At 36.8% G+C, this 26,393-nt stretch overlaps 2 protein-coding genes across 6 annotated transcripts in view; one reads left to right on the top strand and one right to left on the bottom strand.

Annotated features, from left to right (window-relative positions):
- The window catches only part of CYP39A1 (cytochrome P450 family 39 subfamily A member 1), an 85,565-nt gene extending 72,891 nt beyond the window's left edge, over positions 1-12,674 (bottom strand). The window contains exons 1-2 of one of the 2 annotated variants that reach the window (XM_073225145.1): positions 12,302-12,674; positions 2,760-2,895 (exon numbers count right to left, since the gene is read on the bottom strand). In XM_073225145.1, the coding sequence (XP_073081246.1) occupies positions 2,760-2,895; positions 12,302-12,478 (313 nt within the window). In that variant the 5' untranslated portion in view covers positions 12,479-12,674. The remainder of the gene's footprint in view (positions 1-2,759; positions 2,896-12,301) is intronic. The other variant, XM_073225144.1, reaches the window with a different exon arrangement.
- A 214-nt stretch (positions 12,675-12,888) lies between these two features.
- The window catches only part of SLC25A27 (solute carrier family 25 member 27), a 28,477-nt gene continuing 14,972 nt past the window's right edge, over positions 12,889-26,393 (top strand). For 2 of the 4 annotated variants that reach the window (XR_012126416.1, XM_073225147.1), the window contains exons 1-6: positions 12,891-13,195; positions 15,665-15,856; positions 17,644-17,728; positions 20,563-20,685; positions 22,922-23,034; positions 26,189-26,273. Coding sequence is in view for 3 of the 4 variants with exons in the window: in XM_073225147.1 (XP_073081248.1) it covers positions 13,090-13,195; positions 15,665-15,856; positions 17,644-17,728; positions 20,563-20,685; positions 22,922-23,034; positions 26,189-26,273 (704 nt within the window). In the remaining variant the exon portion in view is untranslated. Of the gene's footprint in view, positions 13,196-15,664; positions 15,857-17,643; positions 17,729-20,562; positions 20,686-22,921; positions 23,035-26,188; positions 26,274-26,393 lie in introns of all 4 variants that reach the window. The other 2 variants (XM_073225148.1, XM_073225146.1) reach the window with 2 other exon arrangements.

Raw genomic sequence — 26,393 nt, 5'->3', positions numbered from 1 at the left:
CCCCTTCATGATAAAAACTCTCAACAAAATGGGTATAGTGGGAAAATACATCAACATAATAAAGGCCATATATGATAAACCCACAGCTAACATCATACTGAACAGCGAGAGGCTGAAACCTTTTCCTCTGCGATTGGGAACAAGACAGGGATGCCCACTCTCCCCAGTGTTATTCAACATGGTACTGGAGGTCCTAGCCACGGCAATCAGACAAAACAAAGAAATACAAGGAATCCAGATTGGTAAAGAAGAAGTCAAACTGTCACTATTTGCAGATGACATGATATTGTACATAAAAAACCCTAAAGACTCCACTGCAAAACTACTAGAACTAATATAGGAATTCAGCAAAGCTGCAGGATACAAAATTAACACACAGAAATCTGTAGCTTTCCTATACACTAACAATGAACCAACAGAAAGAGAAATCAGGAAAACAACTCCATTCACAATTGCATCAAAAAAAATAAAATACCTAGGAATAAACCTAACCAAGGAAGTGAAAGACTTATACCCTGAAAACTACAACACACTCTTAGGAGAAATTAAAGAGGTCACTAATAAATGGAAACTCTTCCCATGCTCCCGGCTAGGAAGAATTAACATTGCCAAAATGGCCATCCTGCCCAAAGCAATATACAGATTCGATGCAATCCCTATCAAATTACCAACAGCATTCTTCAACGAACTGGAACAAATAGTTCAAAAATTCATATGGAACCGTCAAAGACCCCGAATAGCCAAAGCAATCCTGAGAAGGAAGAATAAAGTGGGGGGGATCTCGCTCCCCAACTTCAAGCTCTACTACAAAGCCACAGTAATCAAGACAATTTGGTACTGGCACAAGAACAGAGCCACAGACCAGTGGAACAGAATAGAGACTCCAGACATTAACCCAAACATATATGGTCAATTAATGTATGATAAAGGAGCCATGGACATACAATGGGGAAATGACAGTCTCTTCAACAGATGGTGCTGGCAAAACTGGACAGCTACATGTAAGAGAATGAAACTGGATCACTGTGTAACCCCATACACAAAGGTAAACTCCAAATGGATCAAAGACCTAAATGTAAGTCATGAAACCATAAAACTCTTAGAAAAAAACATACGCAAAAATCTCACGGACGTAAACATGAGTGACTTCCTCATGAACATAACTCCCTGGGCAAGGGAAACAAAGGCAAAAATGAACAAGTGGGACTATACCAGCTGAAAAGCTTCTGTACAGCAAAGGACACCATCAATAGAACAAAAAGGTATCCTACAGTATGGGAGAATATATTCATAAATGACAGATCTGATAAAGGGTTGACATCCAAAATATATAAAGAGCTCACACACCTCAACAAACAAAAAGCAAATAATCCAATTAAAAAATGGGCAGAGGAGCTGAATAGACAGTTCTCTAAAGAAGAAATCCAGATGGTCAACAGGCACATGAAAAGATGCTCCACATCGCTAATCATCAGAGAAATGCAAGTTAAAACCACAATGAGATATCACCTCACACCAGTAAGGATCGCCATCATCGAAAAGACAAACAACAACAAATGTGGCGAGGGTGTGGACAAAGGGGAACCCTCTTACACTGCTGGTGGGAATGTAAATTAGTTCAACCATTGTGGAAAGCAGTACGGAGGTTCCTCAGAATGCTCAAAATAGAAATACCATTTGACCCAGAAATTCCACTTCTAGGAATTTATCCTAAGAATGCAGCCCTCCAGTTTGAAAAAGACAGATGCACCCCTATGTTAATCACTGCACTATTTACAATAGCCAAGATATGGAAGCAACCTAAATGTCCATCAGTAGATGAATGGATAAAGAAGATGTGGTACATATACACAATGGAATATTACTCAGCCATAAGAAAAAAACAGATCCTACCATTTGCAGCAACATGGATGGAGCTGGAGGGTATTATGCTCAGTGAAATAAGCCAGGCAGAGAAAGACAAGTGCCAAATGATTTCACTCATATGTGGAATATAAGAACAAAGAAAAACTGAAGGAACAAAACAGCAGCAGAATCACACAACCCAAGAACGGACTAACAGTTACCAAAGGGAAATGGACTGGGGAGGATGGGAGGGAAGGGAGAGATAAGAGTGGGGGAAAAAGAAAGGAGGCATTACGATTAGCATGTATAGTGCGTGGGGGGCACGGGGAGGGCTTTGCAACACAGAGAAGACACGTAGTGATTTTACAGCATCTTACTACGCAGATGGACAGCGACTGTGAAGGGGTATGTGGCGGTGGACTTGGTGAAGGGGGGAGCCTAGTAAACATAACGTTCCTCAGGTAATTGTAGATTAATGATACCAAAATAAAAAATAAAAATAAATTTAAAAAAAGAGCTCACTGAGTAGTGGAATTCTACTTTCAGGGAGCCGAGTAGCAACATGTGATTAAGACAAAAGCTAAAGCCTGTAGTGCATTGTACACAAAGCAGCATGACACAGTTAACCACATCTTGGGAGCTATAACAGGATACAGATTTCAAATATTTTCCAGTAAACATTAGTATGGTAACCTCATCTCTAATACATGTCTAATTGAGATTTAAATATATTAGGCTGCCAATAATTTGATCTTCAATAACCAAACTCATCATATACTCTTCTCTCCTTCTATCTCTACAGAATAAAATAATGGGCCCTCATCATTTTTGATAAGTGAGACTGTAATTGCTACCTAAACTACTCTTGGATTCCAATGTTGTATTTCAAATGAACGATCTGAAACATTCTTTACCTGTACGGTAGACAGGATTTTGCACTGCTAGTTCAAAATCTACATCTTTGGATTTGAGAAACACGTTAACTCCCTCTTCTTCAGTAACAAAGGTCATTCGGATACCCATAGCAAAGACAGTAAATATTGGTCCATACTGAAAGAAAACACATAAACATAGATTAGTAAGCACATCTGATAAATAAGTTACTGGGCCATGGGTTATGCCAGAACACTAATGCTGAAATTATAGTCAACATACAAATTATTATGGTTATATATCTTAATGTTGACTGATACTGCCAAATCTAAATTATGTAAATCCTTATTTATTCTGTCCTAAATACTTCCTTAAGTACCATGTTATTATTACTGTGCTGGCACTTTCCTTTCTTGTAGCATGAAATAATAATTAGAGATAATTATAATTTATATCAAACTTATATCAAAAGATCCACGTAGGTTGTTTTATATATCAAGAGTTCATTGTTTGTATTTCTGAGAAGTATTCTTTGGTGTGGGTGTGCTACAGTTGGTTTAAACATTACTAAAGGATGTTGGTGTTCTTTTTAGTTTGGTCTATTGCAAATGAAATTGCTATGAATGTTCATGTGCAGGTTTTTATGTGAACACAAGTTTTTGTTTCTCTAGGATAAATGCCCAGAAAGGCAATTCATGAGTCATATGGTAGCTGGTTGTTTCATTGTTTAAGAAGCTGCCAAACTATTTTCCAGAGTGGTGGTACCATTTTAATTTCTACTACCAATATATGAGTGATCTAGTTCTCTGTATCCTCATTGCCATTTGGATGTTATACCTATTTTTTATTTAGCTATTCTGATAGATGTGTAGTGATATCTCATTGTGGTTTTGATTTGCATATCCCTAAATGGCTAATGATGTTGAATCTTTTTTCATGTGTTTGGCTTATTGGTATCCAAGTGCTTCATTGCCATTTCTTAAAAAGGTTGTCCTTACTCCACTGAATTGCTTTTGTACCTTTGTCTAATAGCAGTTGAGCATTTGTGTGGGTCTATTTCTGAGTTCTCTATTCTGTTTCACGGGCCCTTGTATTTGTCCCTCCACCAGTTCTACACAGATTTCATAACTGTAGCTGTATAATTAACCTAGAAATTGAGTGATTCCTCCCATTTTATTATTTGTTTTCAAAATTGTTTTAGCTATTCTTGCGCCTTTGCCTCTCCATAAATATTTTTGACTAATCTTGGCTATATCTAAAGAAAACCATGCTTAGAATTTGATAGGACTTAGATTAAAACTATACACCAATTTAGGGAGAATTTACATCTTTACAGTCCATGAACATCCCCACAGTGTATCTTTTCATTAAGACCTTTGATTTCTTTCATCAATGTTTTACAGTTTTCTGTATATAACCCTATACATATTTTATTACATTTTTACCTAAATATTTCTTTCCCTTTGAGTGATTGTAAATGGTTATATTTTTAATTACATCTCCACATGTTCATTGCTAGTATGTAGCAATATAATTGATTTTTCTCTGTTGGCTTTGTACCTTCTGACATTCTGAACTCATTTATTAGTTCCAGAAGATTTTTTGTAGACTCCTTGAGATTTTCTTGGTAGACAACTGTCATCTGCAAATACATATAGTTTTATTTCTTCCTTTCCAAATGTCTTTTTTCTTGCTTTATTGCACTCATCAGAACTTCCAGCACTGTGCGAAATAAGAGTGGTGACAGTAGACATCCTTGCTTGTTACACCTAGATGAGGCATTTATTTTTTCACCATTAAGATGGCTGTTAGCTGTAGGATTTTTGTAGATATTCTTTATCAAATTGAAGAAGCTCCCCTCTAGTACTACTACTTTCCTGAGAGTATTTTAAAACCATGAATGGGTGTTGAATTTTGTCAAATGCTTTTCCTATATCAATTAACATGATTATGTGCCTTCTTTTCTTTAGCCTGTTAATATGGTGGCTCACACTAACTGATTTTCAAATATCACACCAGTCTGGAATTCCTGGAATAGACCCCACTTGATAAAGGGGATATAATTATTTTCATATACTGTTAAGCTTTGAACAACATAGGGGTTGGGGTGCTGGCCCCATTGCAGTAAAAAATCCTTGTGTAACTTCTAACTCCTCCCAAACTTAACTACTAATAGCTACCATTGCCTGGAAGCCTTACTGATAACATAGTTGATTAACACATATTCTGTATGTTTTCTATATTACATATTGTATTCATAAATAAACTGAGAAAAGAAAATGTTATTAAGAAAATTGTTTTCTTAAGAGAAAATACATTTACAGTATTATACAGTATTTATTTTAAAAATCTGTGTATAAGTGGATCCATGCAGTTCAAATCTGTGTTATTCAAGGGTAAACTGTATTTCTGGGTTTTATTTGCTGATATTTTGTTAAAGATTTCTGCATCAGTATTCATAGGGGATATTGGTCTGTAGTTTCCTTCTTTGCACTATTTTTACCTGGTTTGGTATCAGGGTAATCCTAGCTTCACAAAATGCCATAGGAAGTTCTCTATTCTACTTTCTGGAAGAGATTGCATAAAATTTATGTTAATTCCTCTTTAAACATTTGTCATAATTCTCCAGCAAAACCATCTGGGCTTAAAGATTTGGTGGAGAAGCTTTAAAGTTAGATATTCAATTTCTTAAATAGTACAGGGCTATTCAAATTATCTCTTTCATACTGAAGAGCTATAGTTGTTTGTGTTTTTGGTGGAACTGTTCTTTTTCATCTAAGTTGTCAAATTTATTATGTGTAGGATTGCTCATGGTATTCTCATATCATCTTTTTGATGTTTGCAGGGCCTGCAGTGATATGCCCTGTTTTATTCCTGACATTGGTAATCTGTGACTTCTCTCTGGTTTTCTTTTTTCAGTCTTATATGAGGTCTTTCAAAGCTAGTGATCTCTTCAAAGAACTGGCTCTTTCTTTGGTTTTATCCATTGTTTTTGTTTTCAGTTTCACTGATTTCTGTTCTTTAATAATTCCTTCCTTATACTTGCTTTGGGTTTATTTTGCCCTATTGTGAGGAGGGGGTTGAAGGAGAAGCTTTGATTATTGATTTCAGACTTAATCCTCTTTCATAATGTAAATATTTAGTGGTATAAACTTTCCATCAGCATTGCTTTATTTTCATATATATATATATATATACTTTAAAAAAATCTCCCTTGAGACTTTCCCTTTGATTCGACTATGCAGAGGTATGTTGTTTAGTTCCCAAGTGTTTAGAGAGTCTCCCATTATCTTTCTGTTATTTATTCCTAGTTGTTTTCCATTATAGTCAGAGAACATACTGTATGATTGAATTTTTTTGAATTTTGTGAGGTTTATGGCCCTGTATATGATCTACCTAGATATATATTTCATGGGCACTTGAAAAGAATGAACACCCACCTCGGTTAGGTAGAATGTTCTGTAAGTATTCATTAGGTTCTTTTGGTTGGGGGTCATTTATAGTCTAGCTGACTGTCTAGCTGTTCCACCACCTGGGGAGAAAGGGTTGTTGAAGTGTCCAACTATACATGGGGATTTGTCTCTTCTTTCAGTTCCACCAGGTTTTGTGTCATGTAATTCACAGCTCTGCTATTTGGTGCATACACATTTAGGACTGCTAATTCTTCTTGGTACACTGACCCTTTTATCACTATATGACATTTCTCTCTGTCTCTGGTAATTTTCTTTGCTCTGAAACTATTTTAGCTGATATTGATATAGACACTCCTACTTTCTTTTGACTATTGCTCACCTAATGTATCTTCTTCCACATTTTTGTTTTCAAACTGTCTATTTCATTTATTTGAAGTGAGTTTCTATTAGATATCACATAGTTGGGTCATTCTTTAAACTCCATTTTGCAAATATCTGTCTTCTATAATTGTATTTGTACCATTTATAACTTAATGCAACTACTGATATATTAGTGTTTACGTCTGCTATTTTATTTTTTTAATTTATTTATTTTTCTATTTCACTGATGCCCTATCCCTCCTCTGGCAACCACGAGTTTGTCCTCTGTGTTTATGTGTCTACTTCAGTTTTGTTTGCTCATTTATTTTGTTTTTTAGAAACCACATATAAGTGAAATCACACAGTATTTGTCTTTCTCTGTTGGATTTAATTTCACTTAGCATAATACCCTCTAGGTTCGTCTGTGTTATCACAAATAGCAAGGTTTCATTCCTTTTATGGCTTAGTACTTTCCATTGCATCCTTATCAGATAATTCCTATAACTGTGTCATCTGTTGATTGTCTTTTTTTATTCAAATTGAGCTCCTCCTGGTTCTTAGTATAAGAAGTAATTTTTTCTGTTGAAATATGTACATTTGGGGTTTTATGTATGACACTTTGAATTTTATTTAAATCTTATGTTTTTCCAGGCTTCCTTTAACATTATTACAGTGTGGTAAGGGGATGCCACCTCATTATTGCCAAGTAGGGGCTAGCAATTTAGGTTCTTCTTTCAGTCTCCATTTACACATGGGCAGAAAAGGACTCCTTGTTACTGCTGGTTGGGGTGAAAGTTAATTTTCACTCTAACTAGTAGAGGAGGGGTTCCTCATCACTGCTTCGCATGACCTCCACTGGCCTGTGGATGAGGAGGTGTTCAGGGGTAGCCTCTTTATTGCTAAATAGTGATTGAAATCCTCACTCTCTAGGGCTCATGGATCACCATCCCAGTGAATAGAAGGGGACCCCTCATTATTGCTGGGTGGTGGTGAGGTCCAAGCTCCTGAGGTGGTCTCCATTAACACTGTAGTGGGGATGACCTTACTGCTGAGCAGGATTGAAAGGGGTAACTCTTCTTGAGTTTTCCTCTGACACTACCCCTTCTAGGAAGGGGAGGGTTACTTCATTACAGCCTGGCCAGGCTTTATGGCTACTTTTTCACTTGATATTTGCTAAGTGAGGTCAGGTCATAATTTTTTTCTGTAGTGTTTGGCTAGAATAGAACGATTATTATCTAAAAGTTTTCTGTCTTGCTAGGCTGTTCTTTTCCTGGCCCTTTAGCTAGAAAGAGTAGGTTTTTCTTGGTGTTTATGTTTTGTCCTGTGCCCACTGACATCTTCAGGTTGTTGGATTTTCTAGAAAAAAATCTACATATATGAAGCAGAAAGAAAACCCAGGGAACTTGCTGCCATATTGTTCCTCAGATTCTATCTATCTGTCCAATATTCTATCTATAATGTGCAAATACTATTTAGCTGTTTTTCGTGGGAGGAATAGGGAAAAGTACAACTACATTATCTTTTCAGAACATCCCTAACTCATTGTTTAAATTCATAGAACATCTCTGAAAGTTACACAAGAGAATGGAAACATTCTTGGTTGGGAAGGAAACTACACAGCTGGAGGACAGAGATAAGAGGAATATTTTTCACTGCACATATGTCTATATCTTTAGAATATATGAATCTATCTGAAAAAAAAACGTTTCTAAAGAAGGTACACGTCCAATATTGGTAGAGACATTGTGCAACTTCTTCCTGAATTGTCCCATTTTTTTCCTGGAAACTACACAGAGCCACAGAAGAATGAAGCAAATGCATGCATAAGCAACATATTGAGCTAAACAAGAAGGAGAAAATCTACTAAAGTATGGTCACAGCATCTGAAACCAGCAGAACTTGCACTACAAGCTATAGCAGTATGGTGGGAAAGAATTAGGAGTGTGCAGGAGGCTCAACAATGGAAAAGCCCAGAAATGTACACTCTGAGCTAGGAGAAGGCAATACACAGAGCTGGAACCACTGTGACATAGGCTAAGATAAACAGGCCATGGATATTGAGAGAGACAGCAAAATATGACACAGAAAGTATCCAGAAGGCTCCAGAAAGCATGATCTTCTAAAAGTGAAGAGAACACCTGCAAGGGTTGCAACTCTTTAGTAGCAGTGGCTATAGAAGAAAGGCAGTGAGGGCTCAAGTCTGGAAGACTAGATCCTAAAATGCAAAGGAGCCATGGAAGCCCACAGGCATTATATTTTCACTGTAGTAAGGTAGGATAGAAAACCGAAGCTGAAAAACCTAGAAAGCAACTGTCACGATCAAAACCTCCTGCTGACAGCTAGTCCAACTCCTTAAAATATGGTTAAACAAAAAGGAAAAATTCAGTACTGTGAGAAAAATTCTAAATAAAAAAGGGGGAGGGCAGAGCAGAACTTCTTTATAGATGAAGAAACTCTATTTTGTCATAGAGTAAGTAAAACCTGTAATGCAAAATTACCTTTGTGAATTTAAAATATTAATGTAATAATTGCAGCTTTGAAGGAAATAAATGAAGCAGAAATAAAAGAAATGATGGAAGAAATAGCCAGACAACAGAGGGAAATTAGGAAATAAAGGAACTCAGTAAAGAAAGAAGAAATGATTAAGATATTTTAGAATAAACAACAATTATGAGAAGAACAAAGGAGACTACACCCCACAGCAAACAGAGTCTAAAGAAGAGAGTACAGAAATATGAAAAAGAAATCAACATGTTACAAGAACTGCAGGGGAAATGACCCCTACAGAAGACAGGGAAAAGAGATTGAACCTACACATAATTGGACCTCTTTCTCAAACTCCAAATTCATTTATGCAACAGCTTAGCTCAACATCTCCACTTGGAGGTCCACATCGCAAACTCCTATGTATCTAAAGCTGAACTTCGGATCTTCCTTTCCAATGAGTTCTTGCAATCTTACCCATTTTACCTGATGGCAATTCCATTTTCTAGCTTCTCAAGCCAAACTTCTTGGAGTCACCTTTGACTTTTTACATTCTTTTACACACTACATTCAATCCACCAGTAAGCCCTGCTGCTTCCATCTTCAAAATAAATCCAGCCAGTTCTCAAACTTCCACTGCTATCACCGTGGTCCAAGCCACCATAATCTCAAGCTTGAATTATTGCAATAAGCTTCAAATTAGCTTCTTTCTCTTACTCTTAGGTTCCTATTTTTAACAGAAGCCAAAGTGACCCTTTAAGAGTTAAATCAGATCACATGACTCCTCTGCTTAAAATACTCAAGATGATTTCCTATTTCACTCTGAATTACAACTGGTTTTACACTTTCAATCTGCTAATTTACTCTACAGATGTACATGCACACATAGAAATGACATTTGTTGCTACATTATTTATAATAAAAAAGCATGGGAAACAAACCATGTCAATCATTCAGTAGCTGTTTAAGTATACTATGATTCAGGGGATACATTGCAGCTTTTAAAACAAATGCAGGTATTTCTGTTTCTGCATAGGATGAAGTAGAACCAAATAGTCAAGGATCTCACCAGCAACTAGGAAAAGAGGGATAAATTACAAAGATCTTATTGTTAAAGGCATAAGAGACATTGGGGAAACAATAAGAACTAAGTGGACTACAAAACTCCAGAGAGGAGAGAGCTGTGCAGAAGTAAACAGATAGGAAATCACTATTTATTTCACTGGTCTGTGATTCCTGGGTATGGGTTGAAGGTCAGGACCAAAACAGTAACCTTTGAAAAACTGATAGCTAATACCAAACATAATAGTGAAATATTAATACTTTCCTCCTAATTAGGAAAAAAGCAAGCTACTATATTCTTGCCCTTCTATTCAACAATATCTTAGAGGTCCTACTGATTGTAAGAATGCAAGAAAAAGAAATAAATGGTATAAAAATAAGAAAACAAAGTAAGTTTATCTGTTTGCAGGACAGATCGTTCATGTATAAAAATCCTAAGGAATCTACAAAGTAACTACTAGAACTAATAGGTGAATTTTGAAAGGTCGCAGAGTACAAAGTTAACACATAAAAAACAATGTATTGTTTTTATGTGCCAGCAGGATACAACTGGAAAACAAAAGCAAAAATAATTTTATCTGCAACAGCCTCAAAAATATAAAATACTTAAGAAAATAATTATCACAGACAATGTGACAGGCAAGACTTCATCACAAAAAAACTACAGAAATTTCTGAAAGAAATTTCATAGCTAAATAAATGGAGTAATGTACAGCATTCATAGATTTGATGATTTAATATTGTTAAAAAGTCAGCTGTCCTCCAGTTTTTCTATAGATTTAACAAATTGCCAATCACAATTCCAGAAGCCTGTATTACAGATATTGTCAAGCCAATACTAAAACGTCCATTAAAATGCAAATAATTGTAAATACCCTGTCAATTACAAAAAACTATGGAGAACTTTCACTATGGGACTTAAAGACTTACTATAAAATTATAGAATTTAAGACTATACTATTAACAAAGGAATGGGCATAAATATCAATGGTATAGGATAGAAAGGCTTGAGACAGAGCTACACCTATGTGGTCAGTTAATTTTTGAAAAGCTGCAAAAGCAATTTAATGAGAAAAACAAAGTCCTTCAAGAAATGATACTGGAACAATTAGACATCCAGATAAGGAAAAAAATGAACCTCACCCTTTACTTATACCTTACAAAAATACTAACTCAAAGTGAGTCATAGACCTAAGTGTAAAACACAGAATTATAAAACTTTAAGGAAAAAAAAAGCAGAATAATCTTTGTGACCTTGCTTGACTTTCTGAGACAAGCTTGTAAAAATGTTCCTTAAAATTTATCAAAAACATATGCTTAAAGAAGGCTATGGGAGACAAAACAGTATTTCTTTAAAAGATATCATTTTTCGCATATCACACTAGCAAGAATTATGGTATCTAGTGTAGGTCAGGATATGAAGAGCCAGACAATCCCCTACACCCAAAGGAAAAGAAAAAGTGTAAATTGTCACATCCCTTTGTAATGGTAGCACAAGTAATATAAACAATCTAAATGTTCATGTCCTTTGACTAGGCAATTTCACTTTTAGGAATTTATTCTGAGTAAACAATCAGATTAGTGTGAAAAAGCACAACTACACAATATACATACACACAAGACAGTGTTCACTGAAGCATTAGCTTAAAGAAAGTTGACAGTGACACAATTTGTGGAAGATATACTATATTTGAAAGCTATTTTAAGCACAAAAGCCTCTATGTACTACAAGGAATACTAATATCCTCAGTATGCAGTAAAAATGGATCTCCTCATCACCAAGTAATAACACCAGCTGAAAATACAGTGCTGCTAAATTTGTAAAGACCAAATACGCAAGGAATTTTTCAGTCCCTTGGTGTTAACTCCAATTTCAATACAAATCTACTGTGCGTTTTTAGAAATTGAAATTACTGTAACATATTTCTGTCTTTCCCAATTATTGCAGGGTTTAGTTAATAGATACATACTTAGGATTTTTTAAATTATAACGAAGTAACTAGCGTTTACAAATCAATCTTTACTTCCAAAAAGGCAGCTACAAACTATAATGTATTTCATAACGAATAAAAATCTCTTTCGCAAAACATTGCATAAGGAATAGTTGTTGATTTTCAGTCGAAGAATTCATAAATGACTAGATCCTTTCATTGTGGGCAGCAGGTATCCTCCTCGTATTCTAACAGAGCACTTGAGATTCAACGCAAGAAAGAAAAAAGAAAACATTACCACCTCCAGAAACCCCAACCGCTAAAGCCACATACCTTGATTCTCGCTTTCTCTACAAATTCTAGAGGCGCTTTCCCAAACTCAAATCCAGCTCCAATCCAAGGAATCCAGCCCCTTATGCACGGGGGTTCGCGCAAATTCTTCCACTTAATGAGAATTAAAAGAGCAACGCAACCTAGGATTATAATCACTGTTGGGGAAATTAATTCCATGTTTTGTGTTTTGGTCTTGCACCTTCCGAAATCAGAAAAAGGTAAAGTCCGCTGCTCGGACTTTCGCCTTCCCTCTAGCAAAGGGTACTCACTGGACCTCCCAACTTGTCGGGGGCAACTTCCGCAGCTTGTTCGCCTCTTAACTGTAGTCTCCTTTCTCCGCCCCACTTTTTAGATGACTTTTACAACACTGCTCCCTCCCCCCTCCACTTCTCTCTCCAGTCTGGCCACTGGGGCTAGACCTAAGCGTCGCGAGGGTGGAGGATGAGGAAAGAACAGGCTCTGTTGCCAAGGAGACCGGACGGTTGTGCAACGGGGCCCTCTCTCTAGGCCAATCAGAAAAGGCGGCCCCAAAGGCGCGCAGCGCGGCGGACTACATCTCCCAGAAGCCTCGTGGGCTGCTCTTTGTTTTCCTGCTCGCCCTCCGCTGGACCACTCCAACCTGGAGGGCTACGTGTTTGCCGGATCCGCACGGCCGAGCCGAGCGAGGGAAATGCTTCCTGCCCCGCCGCTCACCGGTTGAGGACGGGCCGCCCTGGCAGGGTGGCAGGCCAGCCGCGGCGCGGGGCGCCTGCCAGAAGGCGTGCATTGTCGTTCTGTCCTGCGGCTGAATGTCGGTTCCAGAGGATGAAGAGAGGCTACGGCCGCTCGCCCAGAGATGGCCCCGAGCGAGCAAGTTCCTTCTGTCTGGCTGCGCGGCTACCGTGGCCGAGCTAGGTATCCGGCCGCCCACGCCTGGGCTCCCGCGCTGTTGTCCATGCGCCGCGATGGGGGTGGCTGCGGGACGGGCGGGGGACGGGCAGCTGCGTTCCCGGCGTGAGCTGCCCTCGGGCTCGCGCCCTCTTCACACCTGTCTGGCAGATGTCGCAGGGGGGCGCAAGGCCAGCTTTGTGAGGAGGAGAGACTGGAGGTCACTAAGGGCTCTTCCTTCCCAATTAAGTCTCTATCAGAAGTGTGCTGTCGTGTCTGAATGTGTACTTTAAGAAGCTTCACGAGCTGTCGTTCCTCAGTAGGAATCATTTTCCCTTTCGTGAGCATGATCTTTTTAAGACACAATCCACTTTTCATCATTAGTGAGGTAATCTCTGTGATTTATATTCTTGCACAGCCTCAGTATGTCGTTGTTCCTAGAGTCCAAGTTGTGGACCCAGCCAGTGGACCTCTTTTAGCTTAGCTCATCTACACTGTTTACCTTGAAGGGTTCTGAGAAATCAATATATATACTAAACCCAAGGCAGGGCACCCATGATTAATTGGGACATTATAATTACTACAGTGCTAGAGACTATAGAGATACAGTTAAGAAGACACAGCTCCGACCTTCTTAAAAGCTGATGGGGAGACATGCAGAGACCATTACATTGTGCTACTTAATATAATGAAGGTATTATTAAGTATCATAGAGCACAGGAGATGGACATCTACATCAGCAAGTCAGAGAAAACTCAAGAGGCCACCTCAAGAGAATTATGATGCCCTTCTGTAAGCAGGTGGTGTTTTGTCGAAGGATTTAGGAATAGAATGCCTACATGTTCCCTGTGAAACATTCACTGTGCATTTTAAGCTTATCCTTTCATTTTCTTGACCATTAAAAAAAAAAAGCTGCTCTGGTGTGTTATCATTTGTAAATGTTAGTTTGTCCTGTTCTAAAATGAGTATTTTGTATTTTCAGCAGAGCCAGCCATAATCTGTTGTTTTGCCCTTTGTGCTTCTCCATCCATACTTGCCCTTTGGACTCCATGCTCCACCTCACCACCACCAATGCTGATGGGGAATTTTTATTATTAATTGTTTTTACTGAAATGCTATTCATCTTTTTAAAAAATTTAAAACCAGATTGCTGAATTATTAGATAGATTTCCAGTTTTCTTTTTTTTTAACCTTATGTTTCCCCAGTGACCAATGACTTTTTTAAAGGAATATTCCTTCTGTTAAAAATTTGTGTGGAGAATTATGTGGGAGCTGGTAATAGAGGTGGGGGAATCAAAATATGAGATGGTTTTAAGTACAAAAAAATTTAGAATGAGCATTAAGTAACCAGCAAGAAAACCAAAATTAGAGAGTTATAACCCATGCTAATACAAAGGTTCCTGTATCTTAGGACGTTTCAGGGTTCATATGTTAATAAAGCAATGCCTGACTTCTCTATATGCAAACTACTTTTTTTTAGGGAAACTGTTAGCCAGGTATTAACTTTTCCAAAGACCAGTGGTAAGATTTAATATTCTCTTCTCCCACTCCTTTTTCTCTTGGAAAAGGCATAGCTATGGTCTTGTATCAGGTGGTGCTCTTTGGGAAGCCTTATGTAATGTCAGTAATATTCATGAACTTATCTGAATCTGGTTATTTCAGTTATTTGGGACATTGTGTGTATAAACTTAATGAGCTTGATCTTCCTAATAATGTGGTCCAGTTAACTTTGTTTCAAGGTAAAAGGTCTATCTCTAATTCAAAATTCAATCACTGGAAAATTTTCCAAGTATACTTAGTACTTGCAAGGAGGCCATGCATAAAACTTAGTGCTGGAAAACTTGCTCAATATGTGCCTTAGTTGAAAGAGTATTGAGCATGCCCCCCTTGCATATAATAGATGACATTATAAACTCCAGTTGCATCTTCTGTATCTTAAACACCAGGTCAGTGATTGATCTGCATCTGAATATCACCCATGAGACTTCAAATTCAGCTTTATCTGGCATTTATTAAGAACCTACCACAAGTAGCACAGTATTATAAAAATCACATTCGATCTTAATCATGATGGCAGTCAAGGGAACAACACAGAACATGGATACCTAAAATTATTCGTATTGGAAAGCAAAAATTAAGGATTAAAGTAGATTTTTTTCACTGAAATTTCTGAATAAGAGGAACTGAGGGCTTTTCCCTTTTATTTTTTTCCTGCTGATCTAAGGCTGTACTGGAAATGATTCTTAAATGTGGAAGTGCAGAAGAATCAAGTGATTTTTCTAAACCCACATTAACCTACTGAAAACTCATGGGCATGAGGCTAAGAAATCTGCAGTTTTTAATAATTTCTCTAACTGATTCTGCTGTTTTCAAGATTTTGACAACCACTAATCTTGTGATGACTAAAATGTTAATCCTATGATTTTAAAATTTTATAATATTTGTTTGTTCCTCTGAATGTTGTGGGTTTCCCCCTCATTTTGTTTTTTTTGTTAGCAACCTTTCCCCTTGATCTCACAAAAACTCGACTCCAGATGCAAGGAGAAGCTGCCCTTGCTCGCCTGGGAGACGGTGTAAGAGAATCTGCTCCCTACAGGGGAATGGTGCGCACTGCCCTAGGGATTGTCCAAGAGGAAGGCTTTCTAAAGCTTTGGCAAGGAGTGACCCCTGCCATTTACAGACACGTAGGTATTTATCTTGATTCTAGCTGGTAAGTTTGTTATGAGTTCTGTGTTCATTTTCTGTGCTTTTCTGTCTAGCGGTGTCCAAAAACTAGCTGGTTTTTTCTACTAATGTGTTAAAATGGATGTGTACTCAAAAAAGAAGAAAATTAACTACCAATTTTTATTAAGGAACTATTCCTTAAATTTTTTAGAAACGCATATACAAGTATTTAGGGATGAATTCTCATGATGTCTGTAATGTATTTTAAAATAACTTTTTAAAAAATAAAGCAAATATGGCCAAAATGTTAGCAATTGGTAAATCTCCATGATAGATATTGAGCTGTGTTACTTCTCTTCTTCTCTGTTTCAAATTTTTCCTAATACAAATTTTTTAAAGTTTAAGAAAGAAAACAATGAATAGTTGATCTTTTTTTCCACTTTGAAACTGTAAACACAAAATTTAAATTTTTTTAATGTTCTTCGAAAATTAAAATATACTTAACTACAAGGCCAAATCTCACCAGTCTCTGTCCCATTCATTAGAGACCAAGCTACTCTGAAAGACAACAAGGGTGACTGTCTAATTCAATTCCGGCATTAGAGTAAATGCCCTGAAGTTAGATTTTGCTTCAGTTCCCCAGATTACTTAACTAGGGGGACTTTGGTCACTCTTGAAGAAAAATAGCTGTAATTACACTACAGTCAATCAGAACACTTTTCTGTTCTGCTTCCAAAGTGGTACTCACAAGGATAAGAATTGTTGAGTTTTCAGCTTTGTACTTGAGTTTTCAGTGGACGAGACAACATAAACTTGGCTTCAATAGGAGGTAGGACCAGTGTGGCATTTGTCTCCTTCATATTCATAGCGTTTCCTCAAGTATGCAAGGACCCTTGAACAGTAGACTATCCAGTACTAATGTTTACCAGTTTATTATTTTAAAAGCTTCAGTTCTTCAGATGAGTAAGTTAGAGTATATTCATCAAGAACTATCCAGAAGTGTGTACAGAGACTGTTATTGTTTTGGTACTTTGTATATTTTTGAATATCCTAAAATAACTTCTTCAGACTTCCTGAAATATCAAGGAAAGCTCTCCACATGAACACCATGTCGTGATTTTAATGACTTTTATTTTCCATTCTTATTTTTTAAAATATTTTCTCCTCCACTTTCCAATATTGTTATAAGTTTCACTTCTTTTCTTTTGTATTTTGTTGTCTACCATATGTGGTTTTACAGCTAAGATTGAGCCTTGACTGAAAAGTTAAGTTGGTATAATAAATTATCAAATGAAGTTATATATGTTTATTGAATGAAAATGCCTGCTGTGCTAAGCCCCATACTAGGGCATTATTGAAAACACACAATACCTGCCTTGAGAAGCTCTTGGTCTGATGGATAATAACTATTATCTGATGGTCTAATAACTAGTAACTAATAACTATGATAAATGCCATATTAGATGTATGCCCTGGGTAATTCCTAGATAAACAGACAAGAAGCATGGACAGTGTGATAAGAGTCCAGAACATTGGAGGAAAAGACAGAGAGCATTTTCTGGAAAACATGTTCCTTGAGTCGAGTCTTGAAAAACTAAGAGTTAGCAAAGCAGAGAAAAGAGAATCCTTCAAGAAAGATCAGACAGCATGTGTGAAGGCCTGAGGTTTTGAAAGGCATGCCACATTTGAAAAAACATCAAGAAGCTCATATATCAGAAGCATCTGGCTTATGGAAGAAAAACACAGCTAGAAACATTGACTAGGCCAGCTCAGAATATCCTCTTATTTTATTAATGGTTTGTTTTATACAGTGTACTCCGGAGGTCGAATGGTCACATATGAACATCTTCGTGAAGTTGTGTTTGGCAAAAGTGAAGATAAGCATTATCCCCTTTGGTAAGTTTTGTTTTGAAATGGATATACTATTGCCCCTAGGGCCTACTGTCCTTAAAGGCATTAAATTTGTATAAAACTTTGCATATGTACCAAAATCTCCTCAAGTTATAGACCTGAAATAATAATTATAATATAAATAAAAATAATTGAGGATTCACTGCAATTGTATACAAAATTACATGTACATATGTATATAAATAAAAATTGTATATATATTGTTTAGTATTTTAATATTAAAAGAATTCTTACAGGGCACTTCCTTTATTTTTTTTTCTGCTGAGAAACCCTGGGCTTTAAAGTCAGACAGAGATGGGCTTAAATGCCTTCTCTGCTATTTTGTAATCTGGCTAAACTACTTCACCATTTTTAAATCTTCAGTTTACTTAGCTGAAGAAATAATACCTACCATCAGGCTTTTGTTTTTTAGGGTTAGATGAGATAATGAAGGTAAATGCATATCACATATAACATTTAAAACAGAAACAGAGAAAAATAGGTTATTATAAGTAATATACATAGAACTCCTATAAACCAATCAAATACATATTAGAAATACAAAGGAAAAATATGGAAAAGATATCAATAGGCAATTCTCAAAAGAAAAAATATAAATGTTCATTAAACATGTAAAAATGTTCAACCTTACCAGTAATCAGGGAAATTAGTCATTAAGCTGTTAATGGAAATGGAAATTTCTCTAGTCTTTTTGGAGTATAAATTACCTGATAAAATTTTTAAATGTGTAATCCTTTGATGTAGCAACTCTTCCTTTATGATTATAATTATATCATAAAGACACTGCATAAAGACACACACACAGAGTTATTGACTGTAGCATTGTTGATAATAGCAAATATTTTTGAAAATTAAATAACTATCAATTTGGAAGAAGTTAGATAAATTATGATATATTTATACAGAGAAACATAACAGCTTTGAAAGAATGAGGTATGTTTTAAATGAGTAACAGGAAGATGACTGTAATATCTTTTCTGGGCTAAAAAAATTATAAATCACAACTGTAAGAAAAGGGCAATAAACAGAATTTCATCCTCCAGGCAAAAATCTCTTGTCCCTGTTTTTGAAAAAATTGTCATCTCCTGACCTATACTAATTGCTTTCCCAAAGTTGTTGGTGGAATAGATTAACAGTCCTTGCATTTTGTAATTCCCTGTAGGAAAGAATGATGTAAATAAGGAGTACAAAGGAAATATTTCACTATGAAGTCACCTGTCATGGTGGATGGGCTTGATGTTCTTTGACCAGTCAGAATAATTCATTTGGTCATTAGGTATTTATTAAATGATTATGGTGCCAGTCAGACTTAATACTGAGGCCTAAATAAGGAGAAATACGTAGTTCCTGCCATCACTGAGCTTACAGTCATAGAGACAGATACCTGATCAATGAGAATTGTGTAACAGTTATAGAGGAGGTAGTGGTTAGGAGATCCTCAAAGAGAAAAGACAATGATAATGTACTCTGCTTATCGCTTTGAGGAGGAACAGGTGCTCCCACAGGATGTTGGTGAAAGTGTAAATTGATACCAGTTCTAGAGAGAACAGTTTGGCAGTCTATCATACATCATGTAGATATTCAAATTTCTTAATTAAAAGTTAGCTGTTTAAATAAATTATGGTGTATCAACAAAATGGAATGCTGTGAAACTATTTTTAAAATTGAGGTAGGTCTGTATGAACAGATAGGGATAACCTTCAAGACATATTATTAGGAAAAAAATCTAAGTGCAGAATAGTATACAACCTGGCACTCTACACTGGTGCTTTTAAAAATCAGTATTTACACAGATAGGTTTGTGTATGCAAAATTATAAATTGTAACTTAGTGCTTAAGACCATGAGCTCAGTACTCAGATTGCCTGGAGTTACATCTTGGCCGTATCACTCACTGGTTGTGTGATTGGAGCTGTTAGTTGACTGCTTTATGCGTCAGTTTCCTCATCTGTAAAGAGGAAATAGCAGTGCTACTAATGTCATAGGATTGATATGAGAATTAAGTGATTTTTCTAAAAATTCTTAGGACAGTACCTGACATAATAAGCATGCAGTGAATACATTATTATTATCTCCAGGGAGGCACAGGAAACTAGGATTTGTGATTGTTTCAGAGGAGGGGAAGTGAGGATAGGGAGCTTTTTTATTCTATGCTCACTTGTACCTCTTCAAATATTATTTTATTTTTAGAGTAAAAGGAAATAAAACACTCATTTTCCCCCAAGAGACTATTGCAATAATGTGGGTAAAACATGATTGGAATGTGGCCTGTAACAAGAACAGCTGGAATGGAGAGAAGAGGATGAATTCAAAGTGTGTTTAAATATACTAGTCTAGACTTGATCACTATTGGCTCTGGGAGATGAAGAGAAGGAAGAGTCTAGGGACAGAAAGAATTTCTTCAGAATGAGGAAAGTTTTCAAACCCCCTTCACTTTGCAAAACTATTAAGATAAAAAAAATTTGACTTACCAGCTTTTTTCTGTTAGATTAATTACAACATCTATGCTGTTTTGATTCCCCTGTGGTCAGAATTAAACTGCAATTAAATGGTCAGTTCAGATGTTAATGTCTTTGAAACAATTGCCCTTCCTTTGAATTTCAAGTCATGTGAGGCCCCTGAAACTTCAGATTTGAATTTCAACTCCTGTAGTCCTTTAAACCTCCCTTCAGACCATCTATTTTCCTCTGTGATTTGGGTCTATCCTTCACTTTGTCTTAAATCTGTTATGCAGGGGCTGTACCAGCTTGTTATTGTTCACTACAAAATTTGTGAAATTAATGGTAACTTTTAAAGAAATGTATCTCCTCTTATAATCAGGAAATCAGTGATTGGAGGTATGATGGCTGGTGTTGTTGGCCAATTTTTAGCCAATCCAGCTGACCTAGTAAAGGTTCAGATGCAAATGGAAGGAAAAAGGAGACTTGAAGGAAAACCATTGCGGTAAGTTTTCCAGTTAACCCATGTATCTCCTTTCCCCTTTGCCGCCTTCATATTTTGAGCATTTAACTAATGATTTATGCAATATTGCAATTCAACTTTCAGTGAAGGCATTAATTCTGATTCTTCAAATCTAGAAGTGATATGTTTATTAAGAGGAGAGCTAAGATGGATCTTTTCTTTTCACAATAAAGTGGCATGTTCTCTATCAAATTATTCGGGTGCATAGCTCTTTGCCGCTTTTCCCAGGCAAGGCAGCTAGACTTGTCCCCTGTTGAAACTTGATAGAGAGAGTCTGATCATAAAAATTTGCCCAGTGTGATTACCAGTTTTGCCATATGGTGTTGTGACTTCCACAGCACCATCACCTGATGCTGTGGCAGTCACTTAATATTCCTAGTCTCTGCTCTTTCGTGTTTAAAAGGGGCCATCCAAAAGGTTTGCATGACAGTGAGACCCCCTGGCTCATAAGGTGCCAAAAAGCTGGTTTCTTTCCCTTTCTTCCAAAAAGAAGGGAAATAGCAAGATTGACTTAACAGATTGTTTGCACTCCCCTGTCTAATCCTGCTCCTCCTCTTTTCCTCAAGTTTAAGGACAGATTTTTTTAATGCCTCTGTGATATAAAATCCTCCAATTGTAGCATTATCCTGTGCCTTTCTTTGACAGGCTTCATGTTCAACAATTTATTTACATACTCCTTAGCCAGTTTCCCCTGGGAAGGGGGCAAAATCTCGCAAATACATCTTTCCCAGAAAAGAGGAAAAGTCCGGATGTCTTGAGCTAAGTACAAAGGGGTCTACTCCTCTGAACAGTGGAGGTCTGTGGCTGGGGCAGAAGTGAAGGAGGGCTTCCTTTGGGAGCTCACCACTGACCACTACACTTCACTGTGCTGCTCCTCTAACCAACTCAGTGGAAAATGAGGCTGGGCTGCAGCAGTCCAGACTCCACTTGAGCCTTACAAACTGGAAGAAAATGTACACCAAAGATGAGAAAAAGATACGCTGACTTAACCACTTGGTTTACAGAATCCTGGGGCCCATTGTGTCATCTTGTAATAACTTCTAGTTACTAAGTAGCAGAAAGAAGTGATGCTGCCTTGGTTGGATATATGAAGAAAACTAATTATTGGGATCTTGAAATATCTGAGTTTTCAACTGATTACATCAATTGTCTTCCCTCTCTTTGTCTCTAATATTGAAGGTTTTTGATTCAATAAAGTAGTAAAAAACATTGCATGTCGTTGTAAAAAAGATGAACCTTGGGATCAGACACCCTGGGATTTAAATCTAGCCTTTACCACATTTTAGCATTGTAACCCTAGTCAAGTTCCTTAAACTTTCTAAGCCTCAGTTTCCTTGGATGTAAACTAGAATATTAATACACACCTCAAGAGTTTTCAGGAATAATGTCTATCTTATATATATAAAAAGTCTGGTACTTAATAAAGGCACAATAAACTTTAGATACAATGACCATCATTCATGAGTATAACCTCCCATGTAGCATAATAGCAATTATGCAAGCTTAACAAATATGTTATATTATCCTTTTGGTGACACTTAGAGAGTGTAGTGCCTAAGAGCACACAGCTAGTCAGTGGGAAAGGTGGCATTTGACTTCTAGTATTTCTGACTCTATAAAACACAGATTTTATATCAGAGGTTTCCAGATTTGGTTCATGATTCAGCACCATTTTTCATCTCTGTACAGAAAAATGAGCAAAATAAGGATAAGATAGTCAAAAAGTATTTGACTTCCTTAAAGTAAAAAATTACCCAATTTTAAGAATTATTATTATGAGATTGTCCTTTTCACTTTTTAGTCTAAAAATATAATTTCTTTCATGACATTATGTGAGGATTGATGTTTTTAAAATGTTGTTATTTGGTGAAGCTACAAAATTAGCAAGTCTCATATAATACTAGTGAAACAAACCCAGAGGTCTGATAACCACTGTTCCCTCCTATAATTAATATGTGCACTGCTGATAAAAAATATCAAATAAAGAATTTTAATTTGTTTAGTAATCTGAGAAGAGGATGACCCAGCCTATAAAAATTTCCATAAAAAGTGTTTAAATCAAATGTTGCGTTGTGAATTGCTTTAATTTTTAACAACTCTGAATAGTTAAGGTGTTATTTCACTGCAAATCATAATAGCTATAGGCAGAACTTATCCAGTTGCATTCTGTAAACAGGAATGCATAGAATTTTCACATTTCATTATTATTTTCCTTTAGATTTCGTGGTGTGCATCATGCATTTGCAAAAATCTTAGCTGAAGGAGGAATACGTGGGCTTTGGGCAGGCTGGGGACCCAATATACAAAGAGCAGCATTGGTGAATATGGGAGGTAATGGATATTTTATTGAATTCTAAGAAATCCTGATTGCTTTAATCCTTATAATTATAAGCACTTATAACAGGGAAAATGGAAGTTTTAATTTTATTATTTTTAATATTACATATTGATAATAGTCTTCTTTTATGTTGTAATATCACAATTGAATATTTTCCCTAGAGCATTTTTACTTTTTTCCGTGGTAATATGTGAAAGATTTCCTAAAACAGGGAACTTGTTACAATAAGACCAAAATATTTCTAAGGTTTTCTCTTACTCCACACCCTCCTTTAAGATTCAAACTGTCTTTTGTAACCATATGATAGTTTTTATATCCAGGCTGTCCAAACCTTTCCCCTGAGTAATCCTGCTCCTGTTGCTGTATAATCCCATCTTGTACACCCTGATCACCTCAGGCTGGAAACGTGAACTTTTCTTTAACTCATCCCTATCCCTCCTTCCCATATGCACTAACTAACTTCTTCTGTCTTCTAAGTAGCTCCTTAAAGTTTCCTCCCTCCAATACGTACTACATTAGTATCCTTAACATGACCATTTTTACAATACTAGGCATCAAAACCACAGAACCTGACCTCTGCCACAGCCATCAGACTGGTCTCCTTTGTCCTCAGATGTGTATCCAGTATCCAGAGTGATTTATCTGAAACAGATTTGAGCATGCTATTTGTGTCCTTAAAGCTCTTCACTGGCTTCTCATCACTCTCAAAATAAAGTGGAAATTTCATAACATGACATAGGAAGTCTGCAAAGTCCCACCTGTGCCTTCAGGGAATTGAGAAATTCATTGATTCTGAAACAAAGTAGAGTCATGAGCTAAAATCTACTGCCTACACATAGTCAACTGTTCTTCCCCTCTGTACTTTCTGTGCTCCTTCTGCAGGTCTTTAACACTCAGCTAAGGTGTCTTCACCAAAGTATTTTTCCTGAACCTCCCACAACCTTCCGTAGTCATATTGTGTTAGATGCCCATTTGCATTTCTGTAGTTCCCTGTGCTTATCTGTTATGGTATGTACCTCATTTCATTGTCTCCTACTGTGTATCTGTCTCCTCCACTAGATTATAAGCCCCCTGAAGGCAGGACTATGTTTTATTTATTGTTGTTTTCCTAGTCTCACATGTAGTCAATAAACATTTGATGAATGGATTAATGAATAAAAGAGTCCTTTCTATGACTAAAATTATATGATTCTAAGAAATTGACAAACAGCACTTTTGAGGGTTTTAGTAATATCATTTAAACATCTCAGGAAGTAAATCTATTTTCTATTTTGCTATTTAAATCCATCCATGTCTACTGTATCCTATTGGTGCATATTTTGGTTGTCAGAAAGTTTTCCTGATTGTAGTTTCTCAGTTCAATGCTTCAAAATCTGTTGCAGCTCAGATTTCTCTTCCAAGTTCCAGCTATTTACTCAGCGTGTTCATTTAGTTATCTCAAATATATAGCTTTGAATATGTTGAGACCAATCTGGCTTATCAAACCACATCCTTCTCCATTCTTCTCAATCTCAGAAAAGGTCATCTTTTCAGTTGAACAACCCAGAAACCTAGGCATGACTTTTGTCTTTCCTTTCACTTACTCCTTATAGCCACTCAGTCACCAAGTCCAGCCAATTCTATCTCCCACATATATCTCAAATTCATCTACTTTTCTTCATCAGTGGAGCCACTCTTCTTCATAATACTCCAAATATTATTTATCTTTTCCTACTAGACTATTGAAAAAGCCTCCTAACTGGTCTCCTCATTATCTATCCCACAGTCATTTTTTTCCCACTGTGCCTCTGAAACTGCTCTTATCAACATTACCAGTGCCCATCATCTTATTTAAAAAATTTTTAATTAGTCAATGCTCATTTTCACAATCTCCATAAATGGCAGTTCCTCCCTTCAAACTGTTTAAGCTCAAAACCTTGTTGTCCTCTGGATTCCTTTCTTTCACTCCATATTCAGTCTGTTGGCTATTCCCATTGATTCTGCCTTCAGAACACATCCAGAATGTGACAGCACTTCACGACAGCCTTATCCAAGCCACCATCATCTCTTACCAGGCTACCTGCAGTCGTCTTGTATCCATCTGCCTTGTCTCCCCGTAGTCTTTTCTCACCAGAACAGCAAGAGTAATCCTTGTAAATAGTAATCCAGCCAGTCACTTCTCTGCCCAGAGCTCTCCCCTAGCTTCTGGGGCTCTCCGTCACCTCAGCTCTGTTACTTCTCTGCATCGGCCTTACTCTGCTCCTGTTACCACTCTTGCTGTTCTTCTAACACACTAAGCTGACTTTTTTGCTTCAGGGCTATAACGTATACTGTTGTGTGGCCTGGGACGCTCTCTCTTAAATATCTACAAGGTTTATTTTCTCATGCTTTCTTTATGTCTCTGCTCAAATGTTCTTGAGACGCCTTCCCTAATCACCTTACTTAAAATTCATATGCATCATTTTTCCCATCCTCAGTTATCTCTCACCCCCTCTCCTTGTCTTCAGAGTAGTTACTTCTGTCTGAAATGCCATGTGGTTTACTTATTTGTTTATTGTCTCATCCCTCAACAAACAATGGTGATTTTGTTCATGTTGTCCATGTTTTTTTTCCCAGTGCCAGAATAATGCTTACCACATGGTAGGCACTCAAGTATTTGGGTGAATGACCAAATGTATCTATGCATTCTTGCCTATTTACAGTTCACTTCCCTATACTTCAGCATAGGTAATCTCTATAACATTCCAGTATTGTTATGTATCACACCCCTGTTTAAAAGTCTCCAATAGCTCTACATTGTCATTAGAAAAAGCACAAAGAGCTTAATGTAGAATAATCATCATGATGTTTATAAAAGTGACAAAATCTCAACTCAGCCTAACTTAGGAGAAAAAGGGAATTAATCAGGTAAGATACTGAGAAGTCCAGAGACTGAGCTGACTTTTGGCAAAGATGGGTTCAGGTGGCCAAATGATATAATTGAGTGTCTGTCTCTCTTCTTTTCCTCCCCTTCCATCTGTAGCTCTGCTTTCCTCTGCTTGAGAAAAAGAATGGTATCTTTCATTCTTGTACATGTTCCTGCCCCAAGCTAAGCATATTTTTGACATAAAAGACATTCATTGTTGAGTGCATGAATATTTAAGTCTTCCTTTTCTTTTCTATTGCCAGATTTAACCACTTACGATACAGTGAAACACTACTTGGTACTGAATACACCACTTGAGGACAATATCATGACTCATGGTTTATCAAGGTTAGTGATTGCTTTAGTTTGATTCTTTTTAGTTTTTTCCTCCTCATTTGGCATAATTTTTTTTTTCTCTTTTGATTGGGTATCTAGTGATATTACTCTTAGAGAAAGGTGATAGCACTT

Source organism: Manis javanica, chromosome 16 (genome assembly GCF_040802235.1).
Source record: "Manis javanica isolate MJ-LG chromosome 16, MJ_LKY, whole genome shotgun sequence".
NCBI lineage: Eukaryota > Metazoa > Chordata > Mammalia > Pholidota > Manidae > Manis > Manis javanica.
This window is presented reverse-complemented; position numbering and strand designations above follow the sequence as displayed.